At 43.2% G+C, this 23,064-nt stretch overlaps 1 protein-coding gene across 2 annotated transcripts in view; it reads right to left on the bottom strand.

Annotated features, from left to right (window-relative positions):
* Positions 1 to 2,093: 2,093 nt before the first annotated feature.
* zzef1 (zinc finger, ZZ-type with EF hand domain 1) overlaps positions 2,094 to 23,064 on the bottom strand; it is a 29,347-nt gene continuing 8,376 nt past the window's right edge. Inside the window, exons 14-54 of one of the 2 annotated variants that reach the window (XM_030747277.1) lie at positions 22,050 to 22,141; positions 21,677 to 21,894; positions 21,399 to 21,532; positions 21,247 to 21,317; positions 21,039 to 21,153; positions 20,752 to 20,917; positions 20,414 to 20,535; positions 20,197 to 20,319; positions 19,521 to 19,690; positions 19,346 to 19,427; positions 19,049 to 19,250; positions 18,681 to 18,814; positions 18,308 to 18,548; positions 18,117 to 18,196; positions 17,932 to 18,022; positions 17,363 to 17,849; positions 17,094 to 17,258; positions 16,598 to 16,717; positions 16,338 to 16,499; positions 16,016 to 16,148; positions 15,587 to 15,725; positions 15,320 to 15,485; positions 14,950 to 15,212; positions 14,650 to 14,822; positions 14,307 to 14,499; positions 14,030 to 14,187; positions 13,430 to 13,710; positions 12,990 to 13,164; positions 12,753 to 12,885; positions 12,442 to 12,668; positions 11,927 to 12,235; positions 11,737 to 11,837; positions 11,482 to 11,617; positions 11,002 to 11,361; positions 10,756 to 10,899; positions 10,379 to 10,547; positions 10,163 to 10,261; positions 9,883 to 10,048; positions 8,920 to 9,070; positions 6,551 to 6,622; positions 2,094 to 4,953 (exon numbers count right to left, since the gene is read on the bottom strand). In XM_030747277.1, coding sequence (XP_030603137.1) covers positions 4,873 to 4,953; positions 6,551 to 6,622; positions 8,920 to 9,070; positions 9,883 to 10,048; positions 10,163 to 10,261; positions 10,379 to 10,547; positions 10,756 to 10,899; positions 11,002 to 11,361; positions 11,482 to 11,617; positions 11,737 to 11,837; positions 11,927 to 12,235; positions 12,442 to 12,668; positions 12,753 to 12,885; positions 12,990 to 13,164; positions 13,430 to 13,710; positions 14,030 to 14,187; positions 14,307 to 14,499; positions 14,650 to 14,822; positions 14,950 to 15,212; positions 15,320 to 15,485; positions 15,587 to 15,725; positions 16,016 to 16,148; positions 16,338 to 16,499; positions 16,598 to 16,717; positions 17,094 to 17,258; positions 17,363 to 17,849; positions 17,932 to 18,022; positions 18,117 to 18,196; positions 18,308 to 18,548; positions 18,681 to 18,814; positions 19,049 to 19,250; positions 19,346 to 19,427; positions 19,521 to 19,690; positions 20,197 to 20,319; positions 20,414 to 20,535; positions 20,752 to 20,917; positions 21,039 to 21,153; positions 21,247 to 21,317; positions 21,399 to 21,532; positions 21,677 to 21,894; positions 22,050 to 22,141 — 6,804 coding nt within the window. In that variant the 3' untranslated portion in view covers positions 2,094 to 4,872. The remainder of the gene's footprint in view (positions 4,954 to 6,550; positions 6,623 to 8,919; positions 9,071 to 9,882; positions 10,049 to 10,162; positions 10,262 to 10,378; positions 10,548 to 10,755; positions 10,900 to 11,001; positions 11,362 to 11,481; positions 11,618 to 11,736; positions 11,838 to 11,926; positions 12,236 to 12,441; positions 12,669 to 12,752; positions 12,886 to 12,989; positions 13,165 to 13,429; positions 13,711 to 14,029; positions 14,188 to 14,306; positions 14,500 to 14,649; positions 14,823 to 14,949; positions 15,213 to 15,319; positions 15,486 to 15,586; positions 15,726 to 16,015; positions 16,149 to 16,337; positions 16,500 to 16,597; positions 16,718 to 17,093; positions 17,259 to 17,362; positions 17,850 to 17,931; positions 18,023 to 18,116; positions 18,197 to 18,307; positions 18,549 to 18,680; positions 18,815 to 19,048; positions 19,251 to 19,345; positions 19,428 to 19,520; positions 19,691 to 20,196; positions 20,320 to 20,413; positions 20,536 to 20,751; positions 20,918 to 21,038; positions 21,154 to 21,246; positions 21,318 to 21,398; positions 21,533 to 21,676; positions 21,895 to 22,049; positions 22,142 to 23,064) is intronic. The other variant, XM_030747279.1, reaches the window with a different exon arrangement.

The following is a 23,064-nucleotide window of genomic DNA, read 5'->3' as shown; positions in this document are numbered from 1 at the left end:
GTCTCTACATTCCTTCCAACACTCAGAAGATGGAGATGAGTCATATCTGACATATTTGTGGGGTTATAAAATATTACAGCTCTGTTCTCGAAGCATATTCTCTGCACATAAATGAAGCTGCGGAATCCCAGTGCAGGTTGTTTTTATTTTTATTATCCAGAAATTTCTATTATTATTTGGATTATAGAAATGATAACTGTGACACGTTGTTTAAAATGAATCAGCAAAACTGTTTTTCTAAAGCCAAACATGTATTTGATGGGTGCTAATGTTGGTGTTTTCTTTGCAGACTTTAATGAGGCAGAGTCCACCACCAAGTTATCATTAGTGCAGTGGATACCCATCCGCCTACAGATCAGATGATTTAACTCCAGGCTGGTTTGATCCCTTTATCAGTTCTGAGCTCCTCCTCCTTTGTGATGGACAGGCTGGCAGATGATATTCACAGACAATATTGTGATCAATAGGGAACTGATGGAAGAGAACCTGGAGAAGTGGAGGTATGTGCTGGGAAAAAAAAGAGGAATTAAAGTCAGTAGAAGCAAGGAAGAATGTAACAGTAGATGGGGTCAACCATCCAAAGCAACAGACAGCGAAGAAGAGGGTGGAGACGAGTGTTGTGGGTGAACGGTGAGAGGACGACAGCAGCAAGAGTGAAAGGGAATATTTAAAAGATGGTCGTGACACCAGCTCTGACGTATAGTTTGGAAATGGTGATGCTAAAAAAAAAAAGAGAGAAAAAGAAAAGAAATGAGGTGGCAGAGATTTTCAGTGGGTGTGAGCAGGATGGACCGGGTTAGAAATGAGTACATCAGAGGGACGGCTCAGGTTGGAGACAAAGTTAGAGAGATGAGGCTGAGATGGTTTGGATATGTGCAGAGGAGGGATGTGGATATGTTGTTAAAGATGGAGGCAGGAGGAAAAGAGGAAGACCAGAGAGAAGATTCGTGGACGTAGTGGAGGAGGACATGCAGATGGTTGGTGTAACAGAAGAGGATGGTGGTGAGATGCAGGCAGATGATCTATTGTGGCGACCCCTAAAAAAAAAAGTCATTTCATTTACAGATTTTAACCCTAGTTATTCATATGACTATTTGATTTGATTTTAATTATGCATCAACTTAATATTGAACACTTGGAGCTCCATAGATTTTCGGCACAGTCTGAAAACAGTTTCACACAGAAGCATTCATTCAATCAGCCATTTTTCTTTCTGCTAGAAGATGACGTGACTGTAGCCAGAATCACCTATTCTTTTTCTTTTTATACAAACTGCATTTGAAGGTCTCCCCACAGATCACGGTCAGTGCAAGCATCTACTTTTCTCTGCCTCTACTGCTGCTTCTTTTCACCTTGGGTGAACGAGAGCAGTGGGAACCTGCACGAACAATCAGAAGGAAGCAGGACGCGGAGTGGAGGGGAGAGGCGCAGGAGGAGGGGAGGCAGAAGAGCTGACTCACTCCTGTGTGGGGGCTTTCGTGGCGCAGTGGGCCACTGAATCATCTGGAGCCTTATTGAATATTTCCTCCATTTGATGTCATTACCGCCCCAGTGATCATCACTCCCATCATCAGCGCTGTCCCCGAGACTCCACATTACAGGCAGGGGAGAGATGGGAGGAGACAGGCGGGCTGACCAGGGGCTCAGTGGGTATTTGAGGTGAAAGCAAGATAAAACAGAATAAATGTCATACCACTGGCCTGCTCAAAGAGAAAAAGTTTTTTGGCTGAAAGTGTAAGCAATTTTGCATTATAGTGCATAAGGTGTATTTGTTTTTTAGAAGTCAAAGAGCTGCAAGCAGTGTGAAAGAAAACTATTGATGGTGTTGGATCACTGAGCAGGCTGTTTCCACGATTGCTCTGGGTACAGTATCTGCTGGGAGCGAGTGTGTGGGTTCTAATCAATGCTGAATGAGCTATAAAACCTTTATTTACTGCAGCACAGAAAGTCACTGTTGAGCCTAAAAAAATGATGACAGCAGAAGCTTTATTTAAGTCATTTCTATTTTTATTAGAAATGGATCACATTTCAACCCAAGCAGTACTTTTGTTTTACTTTCGGTGTGCCATGCATACAAAACCAGAATCAGTGTCAACGTTAGTGCCCGGTAAAGATTGATTTGTAAGGGGTTGATATCAAAGTCTTTTTTTTTTTTTTTTTTTCCTTTTTTCTGTGCAATATTCACAGATATGTACATTCAAATTAGTCAGCCTCAAATATCAAGCATCCTCGCAAAAAGAAAAGCAACATTAAAAGTAAAAAGTTACAAAAACCCCCTCAAATTAAACAATATATTTCTCTTTTAAAATATAATTAATAAGAACTCCAGTAACATGAGTTAAATTATGATTGCTTCATTTTTAACCATAGGCACATTGTAGATAGGTGAGGCGTTGTAGAAGCCCGATGGAGGCCGTGCACGTCTTCCCCTTTCCTCGCTGCAGCTGATGTTTGTGTAAACAAAAGCACCAAGCTATCCTGCAGTCCACGTGGGGGCCACTTCAAACATAAAAGATAAAAAAAAAAGAAAATACACAAAAAGAAAAAACAATGTCTAAAGGTTTCCTCTGCTCCAGCTCCTCACAGGGTGGCTGTCGGATATGTGAAAAACAGAATGAACTCTACCAGGAGCTCTCTCACAGATGTTCCATGGCTCACTATGATTGAGTTTCTTTGGTATAAAACTACCATGCCTTCCTACAACTCAAAGCATCACCTCTTTCTGAAATGTACTTAAATAATGATTGGAAATCAATCAATGTTTAGTCACCGTCCTTAAAAATCGCCGTTTAGATTCATCAGCATGCAAGACTCAGTGCCTTCTCTGAAGTGAAAGTCTGACGTGGCTACAGGCGCGTATGATGAGTCGGCGGGGTTAGTGTGATCGAAAGTCAGGTTACACATTTAGGAAGCATCACACTGAATAAACGTGGAATTACAAAAGATGAGGTAATTCTGTATGAAAGAATTCGACTCTCGTAGCTTCCCGATGCGTTTCCGTTGAGTAAGTGGGATAACATGTCTATTTTACACTTTTATCAAATTCACTTCAGAGCACTGTGTTCCAGGGAATCCGCTATAAAACTCGAGGCCTTTAAGGGACTGGGCGCATTTCATTCAAATTTTGTGTTATTCATTTCCAAGAATATCGTCTGACATCGTCATAGTCTTCCAGAAAATAGTAATAGAATGAAAATATTTAAACATCTTGATAGAATGACAGAGGAATGCACTGAAATAGCATATTGTCACAGTTTTCCCTCAGCTGTAATTTTCATTCCCATCCTATGCAAACACTATGGCTATTGTGAGTTTGTCCTGCAAACTGACACCCAGTTCTGCAGTGTGCCTTAGTTCCCTTTATACATAGATCAGATATATGTGCAGGATATTTTATGGTGACATGCTGATTTTACATTTCAATGACAGCCCAATAAAACACCATCATCGACTGATATTGTCTGAAAAGGTAAAGTGTAAACAGGGAGGGGAAATGAGAGAAGGTGAGTGAGAAGAAAAGCAGGCACAGGAGAAAAAGGAAAGGAGGAGGCAAGGAAGGATGGAGTAGGATTAGCTAGTAGGTCATTACTTTCTCTCTGTGGTGACTAATGAGACTCAAATGTCCTGGACAGTATTTTTAGGATGCTCCACATGTCCACCGAGACATGCAAGTTGCCAAGGTGACCTGTTTTCTCCACGACCAACTGAAGCCCCTCTCAGACATGAACTCCTTTCCGGTCATCTGACCACACCTGAACAGCATGCCTTCATGTCTGAATGTACAGCCTGGCCACTTTTCCATGAAAGTCGCGAATCAGACACTGTAATATGCACGTATCAATTCGCAGCTCCAGTCCAAATGTGTGCCGTCACATTAGAGGGCGTGCCTGCACAAGATTAGGACTGCACGTGTCCTTCATGCATCTCTGTGAGTTAATCACGTCACTGAAGAATGCCCTTAGCAGTAATAACGTGTACATAATGACATTTTATCTTACTACCTCTTCTTTCTTATTAGCAAATGGAGTAAATCATTCCTGTATGATGTATTTTTTAAATATTTTTAAACCAGAAGAGAGAGACCTCTCACTGCTTCTGTGTGGGGGTGGGGTTTAACTCTCTCAGTCACACCCTGCAGTACTCAAACACTGACAGAGAGAAAGCGGCATCCTGCTTAGTGACACTGCCAGAGAACTAAACATTCACAAGTGTGGTTACTTTTCCCTAGATGCCATACTAATAATACATACTGCCACAAGTCTTTTGCACATGTGGAAATATTGTGCATGTATGAATGGTCTCTCTGTCATTAACATTAACGCAGAAGTGACCTATTAGAATTTAAGAGATCGATGAAGCCAGCAATGTTAGGTATCCCATGTCTGAAAGGTGCTTACGCAACTGACGGGGGGGGGGGGGGGGATTAGGAGTAATACTTCCCCTTGAAGGTTGCAGATTTGGCACACTTCATGTCATTTAGCACAGACTCTTCAAGTAAAAAAAAAAAATAAAATAAAATAAATACACCCTAGAATTGTTCCTGCTGCAGTGAATGCACATGCTGATATAATGGATTCCCCTAAGGCAAAAAGGATTGTGAATAAGTGTGGAAAGTGCTTTTTGAGTCCCCCCTTCCCCCCCCCCTCCCCAGCTCATGTCCACAGTGCTGCACTGTGAGCTACCATCTAAGAGAGAGGGGGCGTGTGTTTGTGTGTGTGTGTGTGTGTGTGTGGCGGGGGGGTCCTGTTAGAAGAAAAGCATTAGATGGTAGGCGAGGTTTTTCTCCAAATCTCTGTTCCTTGTTCAGTGAACAAGCAGAGTCAGGATGCGTCCCCTTCAAGTTATTCTCCTCCTCCTTCCCTCAGGTCCTCTTCAAGGGGACACGTTGAGTAGCTTAGTAGATTTATTGGGGTAATTGATAGCCAGGCTGATGGCAGCGATATTCTTCAGAGCCTAAACAATTAAGAAGAAAAAGTACATCATAAAAGGAGCAGGTAGAGAGACATACAGAGCATGGAGAACTGATTGAACTTGATTTTTCCCTATAGTGTGGATATTAAATAATGATAAAAAAAAATGCGGGTGACTTTCTAAACTAATGGACTTCTGTGCTGTTTTAGTGTTTAACAGATAGTGCTACCTTTATATACTTTATAAATACTGCTGTTGGCTGTAGGTGTTTTTCTTTTCCTTCCTTTTAAGTTGTATTTTGCACATTTAAATGATCTAAAACCAACTCGTTTGTGAAGTTAACAGCTCCACACAAGCCAGGTGGATTAAGTGGAGCTGGTCTGCTGCAAACAACTTCCTGCTGTGTTAGCAGGCAGCTGCTAGTGAGCAGTCAAAAACAGTGAGCTGAGCGATGCATTAATAGAGCTGAGGGGAGCTGTTGAATGGGGAGAGAATTCCTGGGGGTTTCATGCCTTCAATCCCACTTTTTCACATTATACCTAGTCGTTTCATTAAGTGTTAATATAAACCACTGATTGATGCAGCCTTAATTTAATCAAACGCGTCCCTCTTTTATCTCCTCACAGAGGACACCAGACATATTTACTGGAGGGTTAATGATGAAACTCCATTCTGTGCTTTCCATCTCGCAGCTGTGCAGTAATTTTTTAACGTTTCGAATCATTTAATAACATCCTTCTCCCATCAATTTCCTCTCAGCCAAGAACTCCAATTCAGCTCTGGGGAATGCTTGGTCTCATAGTAGCACAACATGCTCAGATGGCTCTGGCGGGCAATTCCAATTCCACCAGAATTGCCCACCAATTGTTTACACTAAGTGATCATTAGAATAAATAAAAAACAGTGAACACAATCTTCTGGATGCTGCAACCCCCTGTCTTTAAGCTTTGAACAAGAGCTTGAAGAAAAGACAGCGAGTGAAACTGTTCTGGATGGCTTCAGAGCATTTTTGAGCATCAGCTGATTTGCCCTTCGACCCTTCATCACTGCTATCATAATGGTTAGGCCTATTGTGCCAAGTCACCTATGCTTTTGTTTTCAGCCTGATGGGTATTAGGTAACCGCTCAACAGAACCACCCACAATGTTTTTTCATCACTCTGCATCCTCTGCTCCTCCTAACCGCCTTTAGGCTCCTATGCTGTATTGCGTGGTCCTGAGTACATAGGACACTGTGGCTCGCTCTGCCACACATGCTAATGGACTGTAATTACCAAATACATTAGTCCTGTGCACAGCCCACACACATTCAAAACAAGGGGGGGTGGGGGGGTGCCGAGGGATCTGCTAGGTGTCAACAGCTCTGTGATTCACTAGCAAAAGAGACTCCAGGCGCGAGCTGACTCACAGCAACTCAAGAGCATTCAATCAGTGGCACTGCGTGGTTAAGAAAGAGTTGCATAACACTTTAAGGTGCACGAACAATTTCTTTGCGTTACTATCATCCACTCCAGGACCGATTTACAACTGAAAACATCAAAGACGACCTGAGAGAGTCCTGCTGAATGCAATACTTTAAATTTAGGTGGATATCAATAGTTACTATGCAAAGACAAAAAAAATAACAGTAGAAGACTTACCACTGCAGTGTGATTGAGGAGCTGCTCATCAGTGGTCATGGCTAACAAGTACTCCTGGAGGGTGCCCTGTGCCTGGAACACACATCAAAAGGTTGGGAAAATTGATAATGCGTCTTCTGCACCATTTCAACATTTAGCTTGCAAAAAAAAAAAAAAAAAAAAAGAGCACAGAAAATGTGAAAAAAATCCCAGATAACTGTCATGAAGAGAAGGAAATTCCTCAGACACACTTGCCTAAGAGGTTACATAAGAGGCGCACTCAGTTATAAATGAGGCCTAGTTTCCTGACCTCTCTTCACCTCCATCTCAGCATCAAATTGAACTGCGGAACGTTGGAAAAGTCATTCAAAATTATAAACAAACTCAAAGAGTGCTTCCACTTAGTCCTATGAGTGAGAGATCCACCTTGGTGTTACATAAGCACGGGGATTTGGAAAACACAGATAAGACTACACAGAGGCTAAATGGGCTGAGACTGGCCAAATTGAGCTTTTACGGCACTGAAAACACAGTCCAGAGCTCGGGTTTACCATTCATCTTGTAGCACCCAAAATGTTTATGTTGTAAGAACATCCGAGGACAATTTGTACAGTCAGTAGTGCGTGACATACAGTTTGGATTTCTAAATAGAACTTTCCCTTCTTAGGTAGTGAGTTAACTGAATCTCAGTGGAGCTGACGATGAATTTCGTGTGCTTTTAAAGAATGAGAGCCTAATGCCCAAATGCGAACAGCTATGGCCCCTAAAACCTTTCTAATAAGCTGGTTAGATGCTCAAACCCAATACAGCCACAGAGGACTCCGTGATGCATCTAGCTGCTCATTAGCTTCATACGATTTAAAAATAGTGTCAGCATAGAGCTGGTGAATATGGCTGTATATCACCAGTACAGTCAAACCTGACACCACCTTTAGTCTACATTCATCCACATCTTTCTGGAGGATGATGACCAATAGTACAACTTCAGGATGGGAAGCATTTCCCCCGTGTTAGCTATAGAACAATGCAGACTCACTGGAAAAATCCTGGAACAGCGGACAGCAGCTTATCTAGTTTTAGCTGGATCTAATCGGAATGGTTTGCAGGAGATCTGTCACCTGTTTAACCCACAGGCATCATTTAGCCAAAAGCAAATCTGAAAATTTTCTTAATAGCTGGAACCACATCCCAGACCAAGCACAACACCAGCCCAGCCTTACTTCCCTTACTTTGACAGCTGCGACTAGACGTGTGAATGTGTGGTGTTCTGTTAAAACTCAAGACAATTCACACCTATCTGGAAAATACAACCAAAATAATTTAAAAAAGGAGACATTAATGAGTGAACTTATCCCTATTTAAACAACAACCTCCTTAAAGAAAAATTCCCCATTCACACAGCTTTTATTTACCCGTGCTAAGAACTTCCTTTCAGAGCTGAAGGTGCTGGAAAAAATGTGTCATATACATTTGTATAACCGGCAGATATCTGCAACGCTGTTTTATTGGATAGAGGACACAGAACGTGTTGCACACCATCATCCTGACATCATGCTAACACAAGACTGCAGTATTCATGAGGGGCATCCCAGGCAAATTTGCTGAGCACTGCTACCGCCCCCTGGTGCCTATTCACAAGTGCTGCAGAACCTCAGTTTCTCATTCTCCCTCTTGCATGCAACAACATCTAGCGGGTGCAGATGGGAGCAGAGAATCCTTCCTGTAAGATGATTCAAGTGATGTAATTTTATTGTCATATCAATAGCCTCAGGCCTCACTGGGCAGACCCAAAGGGCGCAGAGAAGAACTACTTTTCTGGGACTGTCTGCTTCCATTGCATCCACAGATGGGAAACTCCTGGCTGATGGCATGCTCATAATCTTGAGACTTCTCTTAATTAATAATTCAAGACAACTGAGAGAGACAGGGAGAGGGAGCATCCATACAGCGGACAGCGTCGCTTCCTCTCCCAGCAAGTCTGCAGGGAGCCTGCGTGGCACTGTGCTGTCTAACAGATGGCACGGCCTGGCTTTGGCCACGAGCCCAGCAAAGAACAGGTGCGTGGAGGGATAAACATGCTCATCTTACAGATAGACAGATATAAACAGAGAGAGAAAAGAGGCAAAGAATAAAATGCTGAGTAAATTCTCTCTTCAAATTAAACTGACATTTGCCTTGCTGGAATATTTTTATTTCAAACTAACAAAAACATGAAAAGTTGCCTTCAAGGATAAAAGGTGCATACATAATCACCTTTGTTTATTCTATCAGTCAGTATCAACCAACACAGCTAAAGAGCTAAAATGGTATTTCTATTACAATACCAGAGAAGGTCTTTGTCTCATGATGTCACCTAGCTACAGATTTTAGTGTGTTGATGCATCACTCACGATTGCACGGGCCTCTGCGATAAAGAAGAGTTCAGTGAGAGCTCTGTGTAGAGGCAGCAGCACAGTGATACTGGTGGGATCCTGGCTCAGGCTGTTTTCCATAGACATGAAGAGCTGCCACAGAGGTCGCAGCAGCATCAGCTCACAGGCTCTGGAGCACAAACAAATCCACAGTAAGATGAAAAGATGTGTGTAGGCAGGCAGAACGGGTTCGAGCCACAGTTAAAGTTTTGAGGGAAAAAAAACAAAGCTGACATGATAAATGCATATTTGCATACATTTGTAGAGGTCTGAGATGTACAAATAGAAGTATTAAAAGACTAATTACTCATAAATTACTAAGTACTTATAACATTTTTTCCACAAAACTCTAAAACTTCAAATTCTATCTAGTCATTTCTTTTTGAAATCACATCCATTTCTATATCACCCTTCAAAACTCAGTGATACTTTAGTGAGCAGCCTACAAAGACTATTCTGTCAGAAGGTTTGGCTTTTATATTCCCATCTGATTCTTAAATAAACTACAGGATGTGGCCATACAGAAAAACTTTCCACTGAAGAGAACTTGAAGTTATTTCTGAGGAAGCTAATTGGCTGGATTTCACTATCAAACGTGCATTTGCTGTCTGTGCACGCACAAACTTCTAAGACTTCTCTCCTCGTGACCTGATGGTGGCCGGGTCAGTCTGCACCTATGCAAATCTCTGAACACATACTTTACCTAATTTCCATGGTGATTAGGAGAACATGTATGAAGGCCTCTATGCAAACCCTGTGTGGAGGTGCAATCCTACACCACTATGCAGGCCATACTCTTGAGGTAAAGAAATGTGAACTGAGTACTCTTGTGCTTGTACTTTTGCAGCCAGGTGGGAACGTTTGTGTGCACTACTTTGACATCTCATGCTCAAAAGATTTCACAGGAAAGGATAAAAAGTTACAAAGCAAGGCTGGACATACGTCTGGGACTGACACTGCAGCAGACGGAGCAACAGGTGAACGGCTCTGAGTCGCTGGTTCCCAGTCTGCCGACAGGCCACACCCACTTGCCACTCCCAAATGTCAGCTAGTGGCAGTTGGCTGAGGACTTGGTCATCAGCTAACATTTGCTTCAATATCTCAAACCCTGATTAGAGAGGAGAGAGCAAAGGGGATGACAACCAGAGGAGTCAATGTTAATGTGCAATTGTATAAGTAGGCTACAAAGCAAGTTACACCCAAAATAAAAGGAGTAACGCACCTGTCTGAAAACGTCCCCTATGTCCACCGGTTACAGTAAACTTGTAGCCCCACTCTGTGTTGCTCATGTCTGACATGAATCTGTAGTACAGGGTATCGCCTGAGAGAAACCCAGAAGATGCAAATATGAAGTGAAAGTCAAATTATCTCACTCACACACACACACACACACACACACACACACACACATGAGAAAAGGGTTTTAAACTGTCCTTACCGGGGATTTCAAAATCAGACCATTTCTGTGGAGATCCACTAAAGTTGTGGACATCCTGGACAAAATCACTACTGCTAGACATGATGAGCTCATCACAGCCTTCCTCTGTGTAGCAGCGGGAATCAAATTTTATGGACAGGTAAATGGCACCGGGGATGTGCACCTTGTCCTGAAGACAGAAAAACAATAGACATGACAAAGTTGTCCTGTTGAAAAATACAAACAAAACAACAGCACAGGTCCTTATGAAGTTCAACATCAAGGCCTTGTGTACTACTAGCAGGATGTTAAGCAAAAAAAAAAAAATGTTTTCAACTACACTATATACAAACAAATATAATATCATCTGCCATGAAAACATTTAAAAATGTACTCACCTCAAAGCTGGTGTTGTTATCATATGGATGTTTGGACTCTCTGACCTGCACCGCCATACCAGGCTCCTCCATGAACTGACAAGCTGTGAGAGAAAGACTGCAAAGCATACTCTGGCTGCAACCCTTCAGCACCCTCTGAAGAATCTGGTTATCACAAGAATCCAAAAAAAAAAAAAATCCCATTCAGCACATCATGTATTCATGCAAGACTTTTCTACACTTTGTACAATTCGTCTCCCTTCTCACCTTCTCCCATAACGGCCTCTCCTCCAGCTGCATCAGCATGTCCAGGATGTAAGCCATGTGCGAGGCCCCGTTCAGTTCCAGGGCCTCCTCATTCAGAGGTGCATCCGTGGGCCAGTCAGCCAGCAGTGATGCCAGCACATGGCGAGCGTACAGTGTAGCGATGGCCTGGTTCACCTTCACCAAGTATTGGCGAACTGCTCGATTGCTGCGCACATCCAGTTCTTTGTGCAACAGAGCCGAGCTTTTGGTGCGTCTCTGTTTGGCATAGCTGAGCTGCAGGTCACTCTCTGAATTGGTGATGAGCTTCTGGGCCACTACGTTGATTTCCTCTGTGGCCTTTTCACAGTGACTGGGTTTAGACTGTGGGAGAAAAGCAATGATGGAAATACAAAAGAAAACTGATGTTATAAAACAACATTTGTGTAATATTGTTGGTTAAAATGAATTGACTATTTTAGGGCACGTTTTTAAACAACCAACCATGCAAGACACCACAATCATATCAGTGTCCACAGCCTTGGTGTTCCTCTCCTCAGACCGTGGTCGCCTGCTAGATTGCCACTTCTGGGCCAGCGTACGGATTGTCTCATCTGTTTTTATTTCTTCTCCATCAAATCTGAAAAATGCACAAAGTCACACCAAATAAGAGAATTTACTTCAGCTTTTAATATGATTTTTTTTTTTTTTTTTTTACCATAGTCAACCACATAGAGAAAGCAAAGAGTTCATGCTTACCTTTTCTGGACCTCCAGGAAGAATGAGTCGGTCCTTTTCATCTGCAGCTCATACATAGCTCGCAGGATGGGCAAAGGGGCGTTTAAGGCATCATGGGTGATCTGTATTGGGGGAAAAGAAAAAAAAATAAAAGACTTTAGATTTTTCTTTCACTCTATATTTTGCTGCATGTTTTTGTGGCAGTACTCACCTGGAAGCAAATCTTTGTCTCCTCATCGAGACCCTCCAAGGGGTCAGGCTTGCTGACCTCGGTGTCATCAGCACAGCAGCTGGAGTGGTCCGAGTCATGCTCCTTGTCCTGCTCTCTTTGGTCTCGCTCCGGGTCTTGTGCCATGGAATGGATCTCCCTCTTTGAGGAGTAGAGCATGATGGAGAGAATCTCCAGATCACGCAGCAACCACAGCTTGCTGAAGCCGGTCCCCTTACTGCACTTCCTCACAAGCAGCTGAGTCAGACCTGACTGCTGGATAGCTTCGTGTGCGTGCTCCACCCCGTGCTTCTAAACAAGAAGACAACATGAAATACAAAAAAAAAAAAGAAAAAAAGCCTTGCACTTGACAGAAAAACACAAAGATGCAAAGTTTATGAGATCAGAAGTGGAATACTGGTCATGTTGAAACAGAGCAGAGACGGGTTGTTGATAAAAACTGTCTAATGCAGCAAGGCAGGATAAGGTGTGAGTAGCTGCTTGGTTAGAGCAGATACCTTGAGTGTGTTGTAGAGGCCTTTAAGGGCCAAAGACAGGACCCAGGAAGCCTCCACAGCATCAGAAGAGCCATTGTCCTGGTTTGTCTGCAGTAGGTGGCTGATAATGGCGGTGAAATTGCCCAGGTAGCGACTGAGCAGGGTCTTTGGGCAGCCTTGGCCCTCTGGCTGCCCTGGTAGGCCGGCTGTGCAAGAATCCTGAGACTGAATGAGTTGGTAGTCCTTCACTAAGAAAGAAAGAACACACAGAGGGTTAATCCAATGAATATTTATCACTCCATGCAATGCTTCCCAGGAGCTACTGTACTAACCCGTTTTCCTCTTGCGTGTTTTAACATCCACCACTGCGGCGTGGTTCTTTTCTGTGAAGTGTTTGAGCAAGATCATGTTGTGCTTTTCATTGGCGTTGTCGATAAACACCGTCTGGGTGCCCACGCACAGCACCTGGCAGACACACAAAGGAGTCACAACTGGCTTTACAGAGTCAGGAAGAAAACCCAGCAGTGGAAGGTTCTGGAGTCCACAAGCCTCAACTATATTCTACCTACCTCAGGGAACCCCACCAGCACCAGCAGCGTGAACAGGTTGGTGCGTTTCAGAGTTTGTGGCAGCTGCTGAATGCAGTGGTCAGTGAAAGCAGCGATGATTGTGCACCACTCAGGGCAAGCATTCAGACTGTGCAAAATGTCTGCCACCGTGCACGCCCAATCCAGACCAATGCGACTGCAAAAACCAACAAAAAGAACATTCAAGCAGCTGTGTAAATAAAAAAAAAAAATCTATTTTGTAGTTTTGCCTCTGTACAGCACCACAGTGGATTTTAAATAAATCAACCACTATGTGACTGAATTGCACACTTTTAGCTTTAATCCAGGGGTTTTGCAAAAACTTTGCAATAACTGGTTAAGAATTACAAACATTTTTATACATAGTCCCCCCCCCCCAATTTTTCGAACATTTGGTTTACATCTAATTTTTTTTTTTTTACCTGTCTAAACAGACAGCCCCAAGGCTGAAAAGCAGCTGTATGATCTTCCAGCCCTGGATGTCTGAACAGGATGTCTCTCCTTGTATCAGCAACTCATACTTGTCAGCCAGAGCCTCTGTGACAGCAGTGTCAGCCTCCGCTGGAGGGATCCGGAGCAGCAGCTGACCCAGGAGGCCTAAGGTGAGGTGGTAGGTCTCATTGAGAGAGCCGGCATTGGAAATGACTGCCCTGAAAAGCTGGGGCAGGATGGAGTTCAGACTGGGCAGAGACAGGGAGCAGCCCTGAAGGCACAAGAAAGAAAGACAAAAGGAAAATATGTCAGTGCAGATGCAATAATATGACTAATGAACATTTTAGAAACATGTACAAATCATTTGCAAAACACTGAGGAGTCCATCCAAACTAGCCATTTCTCTATTGCCAGGCTTTATGCTAAGCCAGTCTAAGCTAAGCCAAGCTAATCAGCTGCTAGCTGCAGCTCCATATTTAACCCTAGATTTAACCCTAAGGCACAGACATGAGGGTGGTATCAGTCTTCTAACTAAATCAAAATATATCTTAATGTTTTAACCCCCCAAAATGATTTTTGCTTTTGTTTACTGGTTTGGCTGGAGGAAGCATGGCTGCAAGTAGTCCCAGGATCCTCTCTCTTGAGCACTCTGAGAACACATGCTCCTGAAGGGGAACCGGGGGCAGCCTATCATCTGTTTCCTTGACAACATCAGATGTTGGGGAGTTGACTGCTCCTGGTTCAGAATCTGAAGCAAAGAATAGTTAAAAAAAAAAAAAATGTTGACTCAGACCACTATGTGGCAGGTATAAATATTAACTAAATCTGTGCTGTAATCAGCTTGGTGAACATAATCTCAACACTTACATCGGACCACAGGAGAGAGGGGGTCTTCGCTGGACACAGAAGGAGTCTGGCTGAGTCTGGCTGAGTCTACGGTGTCTTGAGTGACCAGCTTCTTTTTGTCCCCTGGTCCACTGCTTGGAAGTAGTGACAACTCTGGATGAGCAGGAGGAGAGCTCACCTCCTCTGCCTTTTTCTCCTCATCTGATGGTTTACCCTGGTTGTGAGAGGATAGCTGTTAAAATGCTGACTTACATTATATACTTTTATAATATATTTGTGCATCTCTTTCTGTACACCTGCTAGACCATAATACGACAATCTCATACTTCATATTATCTTATGACATGATTCTCATGATCCCCACCTTGTCCTTGGGAGATGAAGGAGAGCAGACTGCTGCTGTGCTTCCAGGGAGGGAGGAGGTGTCGGTGGCTGTACTGAGCTCTTGAGAGGACTCGGGAGAGACTGGACATAGCTCACTATCAGAGGCAGAATCATTAGCAGACAGCAGAGCCAGCAAAGCAGAGGAACGGAGACCTATGTAGAGGATAGAATAAAAAGGTTAGGACAAAAATCAAATAAAAGTTATGAGAGTTTCAGATATAGTATTACACATACAAAATTATGGAAATACTGCATTGTGATGATTCTAATTTGAGCTTACCTTTGCCAGTCTGCCCTTTGAGCAAGCAGTCAGTGATGAGCTGGGAACAGTGTGTCTGCAGGGCTTTGGCAATGTTCAAAGTGTCACTGTCCAAAGTCTCTCCATCCGTTTGCTTCTCACTGCTCAGCTCTGATGTGTACAAGGCCAAAGCAGCAAACAGCAGCCAGGAGTAGTTGTGAATGTAGGGCTGGATCAGACGGTGGCGATCACTGATTCGTATGGTCACCATTGGGTACACTGTGATCCGATGGGTGGGCAGGTGGCTAGTGATGGAAATGATAACAATTAAATGAATGAGAAACTAGAGAGGCAAACCACTGGGGAGGGGGTGTAATTTTAACAGGATTTAATGTAACTTGGAATGTGTCACCTGTCAGGATACTTCTTTGCATTGTAACAACCAAAGCACAGGTCGAAGTCTTCACACACATTGCAGTTTATCCTGCTGCCTACAACGAGCCCCTGGCAATGATCACAGGCATACTCCATGTTTACCATCTCATGATCATCCTCGTGGCCTTCAGGCTTGGCACCACCTGGTTCCAATACACACATGCAAAGTGAGTATAACTATGACTAAATTAATTAAGTAGTTTCTCCAAACTCAGCAACTAAAGAGTGTTGTGCATGTGCTCACTGAGGAAGCAGGTCTTGCAGAGGTCCATGTCCATGCACTGCAGACATCGGTAGCGGTGCCAAGGTGCCATCCTCTCACAGCCATCACAGGAGATCACAACATTGAGCAGGTCACAGTAACGTGCAATGAACATGTGCATCTACAGGAACACGTACAGTATTATAATTATCTGACTCTTATGCTCCGCAAATCAGATCAAAATAATCACGTCAAACTGCTCTGTAACACACTGCAAATAAATAAATGAAATGAAATAAATAAAACAGCATAAAACGCATTTTTAATTAATGACAGAGCACATTGTGTGCAGTGAGCTGCAAAAGGAAGAATATGGAGACCAGAAAAGGGGCCAGCTTTGGGGCTATTCTGGTTTAACTGAGTGACATTTGTTGACAGTTTGCTAATGAAACTTTTATGACTGTAGTGTACCTTTCTCCTGTCCTCCATGGATTCCTCCTCATCAATTTTGTCATACCACTTTTCAAACATCCCATCCATGCACTCATCCATCCACTCCTGGTTCTTCTTGTAGTCTGCGATCTCATCCTCCTCTGTCCACTTACTGAAGATTAATTTAAACCACAGAAATCGATCAAGTCATTTCAGAGCTTGTAAATCTAAAAATGTAGTTGTAAAGCAAAAAAGCAGCTTGGTTCTCTTATTTGTGGAAACTGACGTGTCTTTTGCTTGCCTTAGTAACTTTTCATTTCAACTGTGCATTGATGTTTATGGAGAGGGGCACCGATATTACCTGATGGCAGTGTCATGAACACTGATGTTCTCCTGAGACATGCTGAGGAGGAGGTCAGGAAGCTTGATGCTCAGGAAGAAAGGAAGATCGTGTGCCTCCCAGTTCATGTCTAGGAGGTGCAGCAAGCAGGTCTGCACACATGACAGGGCCGGCAGAAAAGCTCTGAGGAGCAGTGATCAGGGTCAGGTTACTGTGCACATACAATAACACCTCCTGCACTTGTTTTAAGAAAACATGGTAGGTTAGAGGAAGGGGCTTACTTCTCATTGAGGCTGCTGAAGCCCTGCACTGCCTCGACCAGCATGAGCACCAACTGATGGTAGGAACGCCTCACCTCCTCTCCCAACTTTTGACCGCTGTCTGACAACTGAGAGAAATAACTGGAAAAAGACAAAGAAAATCTTATTTTTTGTGCAGTCAGCCAGCATACAGCTTTTTTAACAGCAACAAAACTATACTTATATTCAATGACAAACTTTGGGACACTAGTGTTCAAAACTCAGCAGCATGAGGTTTTCAGGGTGTCTGGAGAGACTTTGTTAGGTTTTACATTTAGATGGAAAAATACAAATTACTGCATTGCAATCTGGAGATGTGCAGTTTAAAATGACTGTATATTAATTCAATTTAATTGCATTGTGGAAATGTCAGACCCACTGTCCTAAGACCAGCATGTGTGCAGCATCACATTCTGTGTGTCTTTTTCTATTATGAGCACCTCAGAACTGAACCGAAAAACTCTTCCTAAAGAATTACCAAGTGAAGTCTTTCTGGCATGCCAGCAGCTCCTGTAGGAACAGGATACACGGGGCTTGGAAGAGGTGTGGCTGTCCCATGGAACATAAACACTGCTGAACCATCTCCAGCACCTTGCACACGCTCAGAGCCTGTGCTTTGTTCAGGGACAGCGTCTGCAGAATGCTGTAAGAAGAAGAATCAGATGACTTAACCCTGTATGCTATGAATTACACAAACATCAACTGTCTCATTATGTATTATCAAACAGAAGACTAGCAGTCAGTCACCTTGCTGTTGTGAGAGCCTGGTCCTTTATGAAGTTTACGATGTGTTTGAGTATTGGGTAGCGATCCTTGACTGTGGGGGTCATCCGGGGCTCTTCTATAGAGCGACAGGACAGGAGACGCAGGCGTGCCCGACTGAATGGAGCTTTACGGGGGAAGGCGGAGGGTGAGGCTGGCTCCCCAGGCTGAGGTGAGAGACTCTCTGTTGAGCCTCGATGGCCTCGCCTGCTGTGCCCACATGAAGTTAAGTTTGGAATTTGAGTGCTGGATGACTGATTCTGTCCAGACTTGGACTCACAGGTTTCCTCGGACCCTGCGGTCTGAGGTCCCAGAGATGGGCTGGCTTGGAAATCCCCTTCTGAGATGGAACTTGATCGGAGAAGTGGAGCACTACTGCTCTCTGCAGCTTTGGAAGAGTCACTAACCTGGCACGGAACTCCACAAGGACCAAATCGGAACAGCAAGAGGCTTTTCTCAATGCACATCTCAGCTGGAGAACGAGAAGAAAATGGCAGGAAGAAAGCAAAATAATATTAAGACATGTCGGTCACTGAAAAGAAAGAAGAACTTACCAAGCATCTCCATGGTAACTTCATCAGGACCACCTTCTTTCTCATCAGGAATATTCATTTTGCCAACGAGGTATCTCTGTTTCATCTCCAGCTAACAGGAAATAAGGATCCCACCAGAGTAACAGTTTAGCAAAATGAAGAGAATCACAAAGTGAACATATAGAAATCCTGTCTGTTACACTCACCATCCAAGTTCTGATGCTTTCTGCCAGTGAATACACCTGCACAAACTCTTCAGCCAGACAGGATTTGCAGTCCTGATTAACTACTCATACAAAGAACACAGAAGGGAGAAAATCATCCAGACAGAAATAGACTGATTAAAAATAAAGAAATACAACAAGTCTAGTGACCACGGATCAGAATCAAGCATTACCAAAGCTATGTAGTGCAAGGCTGAGGACTGGTGTGTGGTACACCATGGCTGCCCAAATGGCATTCACAGCTTGGTCTATCTTTGATCCGGCAGTAATCTCATTCCTCATTGTCTGTTTCCTGCAAGACTGCATGAGCGTCCTCATCAGCTCTGTTCTACTGTCTGCTTGTTCCTGTGAAGGGTTCCAACGGGCAAAGTCCTCCAGGAAGACCATTAACTCATCAAGAGTCCATGTGTTTGTCTACCACACACACAGACACACACACACACACACACACACAGACACACACAAAAACACACTTTATTAGAGCAACTTCTACCAGCTGAAGTCATCGCTCGTGCATAGCGCGAGTTAAGCAAACTTGTTTTTTACCTGGTCTGTGACCCTTTTAGTCCGATTTGCCTCCCTGGTTTCACACAGCCCATGTCTCAGGATGGGTTTCCATAATGGTGAAGACTGAACATGGGACATTTTCCCAGGTGGAAGTTCCTTCACACTGCGAACCTCTGGAGACAGTAACCCACAAACATGAACAATTCAAACTACATTCAAGGGCCTGAATAAAGCTAAAGTAAAATACAAGTGGCCCAAACTGAACTTTTTTCCCCCTTAAACTAAACCCAACTCTGCAGGGTCTACCCATGAACATCATTTTGAAAAATGCTGACTGTGGCTACGCCTTAGAAACACTTGAAATCAAAAGCCTGTTTTTGTGGACAAGGTTATGAAAACAGTCTCACCATGAGGGGATTTCAATGCCAGGGTTCTGGACGCAAGGCGACCCATCAGACGAGCCACCAGCAGCTGCAGGTCCGACATCCAAGAAATGGTGATGTCAGGTAAACCCAGGGCTGTCACAGTGAACTTATAACCCCACTCATTATTGCTACTATCAGAGTGGAAGAGGAACTGCAGCTGAGGGCCAGTGTCAAATGTCACTTTCTAAAAGAGCAAAGACACAAACAGACATTTGTAAATATCTTTAAAAAAAAAAACAAAAACATATTTAGAGACTACTCTGATTTTCCTTCACCTACCTTTGGCCACTTCTCAGTTCCAACCTTCATGTCATAGCGGACCTTCCCGCCTCTAGAATCTGTTAATTCTAAGTAGTCATATCTGGAAATATCATAAGCATAGGGAATGGGTAAATAAAATAAAATCACCACAAAAAAAAAAAAAAAAGGCATTTCAGTATTCTACGTTGGTCACCTCTTCTCTGTTTCACAACGTTCATCAAACTCCACCTCAAATGAGGTCGCACCAGGGCAGGCGAAGATGCTCGTCTCGTGGCGGCTGTTCTCGTAGTTGTGAGGAGACTCCATGTTCCAGGTCCTCAGCACTACTGGCTGCTGAGGTTGGTGCCAGCTCTCTTGATCCACCTTATAGTGACATACAGTTAAATCCAGATGTTTTTGGACAATTTAATTTGTAATTTGGCCTCCATGGATCAAATCAAGTATGCCAGTGAAATGCAGACTTTCAGCTTTAATTCAAGGGGTTACACAGAAGTATTGTGTTACAGGAACTACACCCCCCCCCCCCTTGCATATGATCAAAAGTAACAGGACAATTGACTGATAAGCAATTGAAGTATCTGTACAGTTATTGCTTGTCAAATACTATACCCTATACTAATGCACACCATTTCAGAAAGGAATATTGCTTTTTTAAAACAAAAAAATTGCAGTTATTTGAAAGCTGCATCTAATTGGCTTCTCTTATTTATAGTATTAAATACTTCTTCCACCACTAATTACATCAGTACTGCTGCAATTTAGAACCCCCTTCTCCCCTTAACAAATACTGGTGTGCACAATATCTTCCTCATTAACACTCCTACAAGGGGAGGGAGGCTGTAAAATGGTAGTGATCAAAGTGTACTGACCTTAGAAAAGATGTCTCCAGTGTCACTTGACAGGCGTTTGAGCAGTTCAACCAGAGAGGAGAAGCTTTTCAGCAGCATGCTGTGGGGGATGTCCAAAGGGCACAGCTCCAAGAGGAAGATCATCTGCCAGGACCCAAACAAACACGCTTATTCAAAACACTCAATTCTATATTTGTTTATGAAGCCAATTGAAATTCATAACTTAGGAGTGCATTACCAGTTGTCTGAAGACTGTGGCTAGGATGGAGCTGCCCAATTTGTCAGAAATTTCAGCTCCAGTGTACCTCTCCACCAGTGACCCAAGAGTCGCTTTGACACTTCCCAAGAACTGATCCACATCTATTAAAACAAATCATTTAGTCACTCTGAAAGCACATGGAAGATCAATTATACTGTCGCTGTTTGCTCTAAATCCATACATTATTTGAGCTCTATTACAATAGCATTTGACAAATTAACACAAATCTGCATGCTCCCATAAACACATAACCCAACCGTGAAAATGAGAAGCTGAGTGTGAAAATTGTGTGTGTCGTCATGGGTAATGCATCTCACATTTTAGCAGGATATCTCTGGCTAGCTCCATTGCGATGGCTGTGGACGCTCCTCCTTTGAGCTGCAAGTAGCACCAGGAGAGCAGACTGCCCTGCAGAGCCCAGAACAACGACAGCAGGACTGATCTGCTGGCTCCACCGCTCTCATCCACCATTATGACTTCACACTGACAGACGGAAGACATATGAGGAGAAAGGAACATCAGAAAGTGGAAAGAAACGTGCAACTCCATGTCCAACCATGAGAAAGATAAAAAGGCAGATATCATAATGCAACAGTTGGCTCACCTCCCTTGTTGCAACTAGTAGCAGCGTCTCCATGACTGAGAGTATTGGGCTGATGTCAAAGTCTGAGGGAGCTCCTTTAGGAGGGAGCAGGAGAAGGCCACTTGGATCCTGATCACTGTGGTGGAAACATAGATGTTACTGATTCCTTGTGATGTCTGAGTGTATGTGAGAATATGATGACTTGTTTGTATGTCTACAGTAAGCTTACCTGAAGTAATTACAAAGCGACTCAAATGTCACCTTCACCGACTCTGGCTGATCCTCTTCTGTAATATTTTTCTACAAAACAAAAACACACATTATTATGATTATTATGCTTAGAATTATGATGCTGTTGCCTAATATATTTTACAAACTCACCATCATGTAAAAGAGTTTGTCTCGCCTGACATGTTTATCAGGGAAGAAAACAGCTGCTCCGTTAAGAACAGCCTTGACTGCTTCCTTGTGCAACGCTTTTTCCACTGACGTCTCACCTTCTGGACTGTCCACAACTGAAATGCAAAAACCACAAATAGTATTGCTACACTGGATTTCTCTAATACTTACAACTCTGTTATAACAAGCCCCTGCTGTCTATGGAATATCTCCATCGAAATGCAGGTGTTTGAGCTCTATGAAAGCTGTCAGTTCCTTACTGTGACAGAGGTGAGTGTAGAGCTCCCACACAGCCCTCATAGAGCCATTAAGATCCTCTCCACTGGTGGGTGTGGATAGACAAGTTGCTGCGGCACCTTCATCTGACACTCTTCTCTCCTCTTTGCCCTGAGGCTCCAGTGGGTTGGGCAGCATGGGGAAGCAGTTCTGCATCAACTGGAGCAGAAGAACTCTGCTCTTCAGCACCTCCTCTCCCTCACTGAAACAAAGAAACACGCTAACTTACAGGTGATAAAGATGGATTCCTCCTGACCGACTACAAGGTCTCATCATGCTAAACGGTCATTATTGCTGTAGAAATTCTAATAGCAAGTCTGTGATGCATAGAACAGGAGTGAGAAAACTGTTACTCACATCTCCCTGAGTTTACTGTAGAAGTTCCAGAAGAGGTTCAGGCTGAGACCACTGAACTCCAAAAGATACTTCTGCTTGCAGTGAGAGCCATCCTGTACAAATAAACACATACCTCCACATCAGTCCTCAATAATAAAATGTAATTTCTCAAAGTCATTAAATATTCATTCATTCATTCATTCATTCATTCATTCAGTAAAATGTGTTGCAGTTTCCCTGAATGGCCATATGAGGGCAGACTGACTCATGCTGAAAGTGAACAAAAGAGCTAATTTATAGAACTATATATGGTACTTTGGAACAACTTACACACAGCCTGAGGCTGGTGGCATATTAAATATTTATCACTTTTTTTTTTGCAGTCACCAAAGGAAAAAAAACGTTTCTAGCTTTTCTTCATCTTAAATGCAGGTGTTGTTGGACAGAAGATAATTTTAAATAGCAATGAAGAAAAAAAAAAAAGCTGGGAAAATATTTCAGCCCTCCAGCATTTTGGAATATAACAGCATTTCCCAATATTTCCAGCTTAATCATGGCATTTATTAAATTACCATTAAATGGTATTCACACTACTAATATTATTGATATTGTAATGTGGCACAAAGACTAGTACTCTGACAGTTCTTCTTTTCCTGGCACCATGCTGAGTGGCAGCCTGTTGCAGCAGTTTTTCTTGAATTATTTTATCACCCGATAAAGTTGATTTCTCTTGCCTATTATGATTTATGCAAAGGTGGCCGCTTTGCTATGCAAGTCAAGTCTACCTGTGTGCTTTTTTTTTTTTTTTTTCCTTCTTTACAAGACACTCTTAAAAAATGGTGACTCTTCACCAGCTGATCGCATTAAAACTTTTACTGCCCAGAGGAAGGCCTGTAATCCCAGAGGACCTATGCAGGACATGACAGGGTCTCAGTGCAGGAGCAGTTCCACAGATCCTCATGGGGAATGCAGCTGTTTGGACAACACAACAGTCGAGGTCAGTGAGCTTATTAAGACCAGAGGGAGCACCATGAGT

Source organism: Archocentrus centrarchus, chromosome 14 (assembly GCF_007364275.1).
Source record: "Archocentrus centrarchus isolate MPI-CPG fArcCen1 chromosome 14, fArcCen1, whole genome shotgun sequence".
Lineage (NCBI taxonomy): Eukaryota > Metazoa > Chordata > Actinopteri > Cichliformes > Cichlidae > Archocentrus > Archocentrus centrarchus.
Note: the sequence above shows the minus strand (reverse complement) of the source record. Positions and strands in the feature narration are given on the sequence as shown.